The sequence below is a fragment of the Penaeus japonicus genome, unplaced genomic scaffold, assembly GCF_977035675.1.
Source record: "Penaeus japonicus unplaced genomic scaffold, GWHDUDI00000001_assembly GWHDUDI00000020, whole genome shotgun sequence".
NCBI classification, from domain to species: domain Eukaryota; kingdom Metazoa; phylum Arthropoda; class Malacostraca; order Decapoda; family Penaeidae; genus Penaeus; species Penaeus japonicus.
In genome coordinates, this window is record NW_028234422.1 from 19537197 (window position 1) to 19542196 (window position 5000).

The following is a 5000-nucleotide window of genomic DNA, read 5'->3' on the forward strand; positions in this document are numbered from 1 at the left end:
GGTTAATTTGAGCTTATTTCTTATTTTTTTCATAATTTTTTAATATAACCTTTTGCATTATTTTATTCTTCCCATTTATATAAATAGATACATACACACAGACATGTGAGCATACATATTGTTTGTATTTTAATGCATACTTACACATGTACATAGTTATTAACAAATACAGTTTGAGTTTCTCTAATCCAGTAAGCCAGAGCAGACACATGTTTAAGTATATGGTAAAAAGACATAACGATACATATAATCATCTTTATTAATTATACATAACAGCTTAAATCTGACATACATTTAATGGGCTCTTTTTTATGTACAGTGTAATTTGCTGAAATGTGATGCACCAGGCTAAGCAGTGGTCATGTGAAGCAATGGCTACCAAGTTTAAATCAAGCCCAAATCATTGAAATTATCTGACCAGTGAATGCCAAAATAGCAGGGTCCAATTTGTACACATGAATACCTACTGTCACTTTATATATGCAAACAGCAATTTTAAATCAAATAAAATACATTTTTTAAACAATTCATTAAAAATAATAAAAAAATACTTTGGCCTCATAATTACAGAAATTACAGTGGGCAACTTTAACAATTTCATCTAGTACAGTAAAACATGTTATTGTTGATTACAGAATTATTTTATTCTTACTGGCTAAGCAAATCATGGTCTTACTTGCTCTACCAGTATTGAGATGCAGATGACAAAGGGATATATTCCCCTGCTTAGTCTCCCTCCAACTTTTGATGTAAGCAGAAGTTAATTTAAATTAAGTTTAACTCACTATCCTCTTCAAGAAAACTAGCAATGAAATAATTGAAAAATGTATGCTTTTCCTGAATGCTATTGTCAACAAATGTAGATAAATTTGTGTTACTGATAGTAATAAATACCAACCTCATCGTGTTTGACCTTGCTAGCATTACATCAGCCCAGCTAATGTAGAAATATGTGATGATAGCCTAATAAAGATAGGTAAGTATAACTGATTTCCCTTGTCTTGTTCAACTAATGAGCTCAACTGAGATGTTGGTCTCCCTCACTTCAAAAATGTTTCCTGTGCCACTGCCAATGTTGCCAGACACTCTATAATAATATGTCAGTTGAGCAATTTATATATTCACATGGGTTCCCAAATTATATTCCACATCAATTTGTTTTGTAATAAATCTAATTAAATTATGACTAAACAAAAATTAATACTTATAAATACAGTATTATATTCATCACTTTTATCTTTAAAAAGTTCAACAGAATTAGATGCTGTAGGTATGACTTTCAATATGAGCACAATTTCATCATTGATGCTTCATTTCTTTCACAGTACAAAATGAAGAATACACAGGCCAGCATAAATAAATAACTTAACTTCATTAACATACTAACACAACAATAAGAATGATTCATGATTCTAGATCATCCTCTAGAGCAGTGGTATTCACTCTTTTTCAATAGAGCCACTTTGGTGGACTACATTCACTATGTGAGTTGCACCTTATACAAAATTCACAATTATGCAGTATAGCCCTTATTTTAGTAACTTGTTAACTTTTATAAAATATTCATATTGATCCTCTTGTGCACATGTGTTGCTCATTTCGGGCCTGAGAGGACACAATACTCATGCCACTGTGTTCACATACTGCTGTCTCATCAAATAAGTTCTACGGACTGCACTGACTGTGAATAAAAAGTGCCCACTCTGTCGTGCTGAGTAACTGGTGCTTCCACACCAGTTAACGCACATTAACACACAGCAGCTAGGCTGGAAACGGGTCCCTGGGGACTTTAAGATAAACAAAACACAAACTTATTTTAAAACTTCCTTGTGTGGTAATGCTAAAAAACAAAACTTTCATGATTAGGATTTTGGCAATAATTTCATATATAAAATACTTCCTGGATAGAGGGCTGCCAATTAGGATGTTACATGAGTCATGTAATGAATACCACTGCTCTAGAGGATCTCTCTCACTATCTCTCCTGTAGATAAGAATCCCAATATATTTTCATCTGGGTCTCTGAAAGTTGGGTCTCAAGGACTGACTTCGGGCATCTAGGATGGGGGAGCCAGCAAGGAACATCAACCATCTTCACATCCTGAGCACTGACAGTTACCCAGATACCCACACTCACATCTTCACCTCCATACAGGGGCAGGGAAGGACCTATGGTGGCTATGGCCTCTGCAAGGGATCCTGTGAAGGGTGCCAAAATTAATTAAATTATTTATAATCCTTATAAATGTTTTTTAACTCAATAACTTAAATTGCTCAGTTTATGATGAGAAGTACTAACATCAATAATTGTCATTATCATTATTAATTCTAATTAGCTTGACATCATACAAGATTTTTGAAATGTAGTTGCCAAAAATATCACTTCCTGAAATCAATATACAATAATTAATGAGACAAGTTACCTGTCATCAAGTACCCAGCACCAGATGGGAAAGTTGGATACGTCAGCCCTGGATACCTTGTATCTGCCCATTTGCCGTAGATGGGCACACTCCGATGAAAATGGAAATGTGACCACCACATAAGATCTTCTCCCTTCTCATCAGCTAACAGATTTTTTAGTTCTCTGACATTCACAAAAGTGTCATCATCCACTTTCATCACAAAAGTGGTATTTTTATGTTGGGTGACCCTGAAAAGCAGAAGCACACCATTTACTCTCCCCCCATAGGATATCCAATGTTTATACATTATAGAAAATGGAAAGTTAATAGGAATCAATCAGTCTATATCATTCAAGCCTTTGCTCATAATATAAATAATTTCCAAATAATGTGACAAACCCTGATGTCTAATGAGAACATCTTGTTACTCTTTATAAAAATAATTGAATTACTGGAGAAAAAAATGCAACTTTCATAGTATTAATTACTCAGCATCATACTTCATTAAGATATAGGGATAGTCTCACTTTGCACATATAAAAAATAATTTTTCTCTTCCTATTAACCCATTGGTCACGGTTTTAAAAAAATATGTATGCAGTAGGATGGCAGGTTTACATTGTCTGGCACGGTGCCATCCGCGTCTATGATCAACTCTGCCTTTGCAGCAAATCATGCCATCTGCTGCTAATGGGTTAACCCCTACAGTCTCAGCCCCCTCAATGAAGCATATAAGAAAATTTCACTTTAAGCATTATCAAGTTTTGACCAAATGATACAATACTCATAATGGATCTGTCACAAAACACATTTCTCTACTGCCAAAATATATCCTCATTTGTGAGTTCGTTAAAGAAGAAACTTACCACATCAAAAAGTTCTTAGTTTTTTGTGGTAGATTTGAATAGATATCTTGGAATGGCAATAACAAGAGGTCTTGGTTCTTTCTCTGTTCTTCTATGATCTTTAATTTATTTTCTTCAATATGTTCCTTCCACTCTTTAGTTCGAACGGGATGGCTGTTTACATGTCTTCTCAAATCTTCAACCTCTACAAAACAAAATGCATTAGATGTATCAAGTTTAACCAAGAAATATATTACATTTCTAGTATTGCAGTTTAAAGCTATTATGATCATTTCAAAATCACACAATATCTAAAGTAATGATTAGATTTTGAAGATCTGAAACACACCTGTGACTCTAAATTTTAGGGAGACAGCAGAACAAATTGATGATTTCCAGTTACTGACCACATCTCTTCTTGTTCTGACATATTTGAAATCAACTGCTGCATTCTCAGTCCACTGACATGTCTGAGAAAATAGATTAATCAGCAGGGCTTGCATTCTATTTCTTTTAGATTTTTTACCAAGGCTAGTTACTTGCAGTATTTCAGAATAAATACCTGGTTTACTCAAACTTACCATATTAACCCCTCCATTATCTTTCAAAATATATTCACCACAAACTCCTTCATCTTCTGCCCTCATCTGAATGAGCACCTCCCCTTCAAAGCCCTTTGGCAGGAGCAGAGATGTCTCAAGTTTAACCACACACATGCCATCTTCTTCTGTGCATTTCTTCTCATCCACAATCACACTTTCAAGAACTTCATCTGCATCCTGTAGTATGATGAGAGTCCTATGCAGTCTCTTTATGACATCAGATCTTATGCTAAAAGCCTCAGCAACTATGCTGTGTAGAATTCTGAAGCCAAGGCCATTATTACATGAAAATTTGTTCCAACTTTGGCCTCCTATAGTTCCTCCCAGTTTTACAAATGTTTCTGATCTACTGTCTGTTACATCTGTAATGTGGAGAAAAATAATATGATTGGTAAAATGCACGTAATGATAACAGCATTTTCATAAACTAATATAACACATATTTCAATTTAAAAAAAATAATTAAAATTAAAAATTAAAGAAGGAAAGGGCAGACAGTTTAAGACCATTCATAAACAGCTGATAGACAAGGAAACATGTGAAGAAATAGGTAGTAAAAATGAAGGGAAAGAAACAAATGTTTACCAATGGTCACACTGTCACATAAGAGAAATATATGTGTGTGTGTGTGGGGAGATGACTATGGACTTACCTCTTTCAGATATTGTCCATTCTTGACATGAGTACACAGATTTACGGTCAACAGGATGAAGATGACAGTCTGTCTCCCCCAACACAAAAACTAACTTAGAATTAGGGATGTGGTGTAGGTGAGAAGCCCAAGTCTGACGCACTATTTCCCGCTGTGAGAAGTGATCTCTGGATGAAAGCACCCCAATTACTAGATGTTCTGTTGACAATTTGTCTATAAAAAGGAAATAAAAAAGTTCACTAACGGGAAATATAATAATATAAGTAGTCGTATATCATTATTTTATTACATTACATTACATCATACATCACACCACAAATATTTCATCCCAATACAGTTTCTTGTTTGTACTAATATAAATACCCAAATGCGCTCGCTCACTCGCTCGCTCTCTCGCTCTCTCACCCTCTCACCCTCTCACTCACTCACTCACTCATTCTTTCACTCTTTCACTCTTTCTCTCTTTCTCTCTTTCTTTCATTCTCTCTCTCATTTT

The 5000-nt window shown here is 34.7% G+C and overlaps 1 protein-coding gene across 4 annotated transcripts in view; it reads right to left on the reverse strand.

The window, feature by feature from the left end:
* Nucleotides 1–50: 50 nt before the first annotated feature.
* Nucleotides 51–5000, reverse strand: part of LOC122265206 (UDP-GalNAc:beta-1,3-N-acetylgalactosaminyltransferase 2) — a 6150-nt gene continuing 1200 nt past the window's right edge. For all 4 annotated transcript variants that reach the window (XM_043034381.2, XM_043034382.2, XM_086548062.1 and 1 more), the window contains 6 exons: nucleotides 4505–4717; nucleotides 3832–4214; nucleotides 3600–3720; nucleotides 3272–3455; nucleotides 2424–2653; nucleotides 51–2199 (listed from right to left, as the gene is read on the reverse strand). In XM_043034381.2, coding sequence (XP_042890315.2) covers nucleotides 1976–2199; nucleotides 2424–2653; nucleotides 3272–3455; nucleotides 3600–3720; nucleotides 3832–4214; nucleotides 4505–4717 — 1355 coding nt within the window. In that variant the 3' untranslated portion in view covers nucleotides 51–1975. The remainder of the gene's footprint in view (nucleotides 2200–2423; nucleotides 2654–3271; nucleotides 3456–3599; nucleotides 3721–3831; nucleotides 4215–4504; nucleotides 4718–5000) is intronic.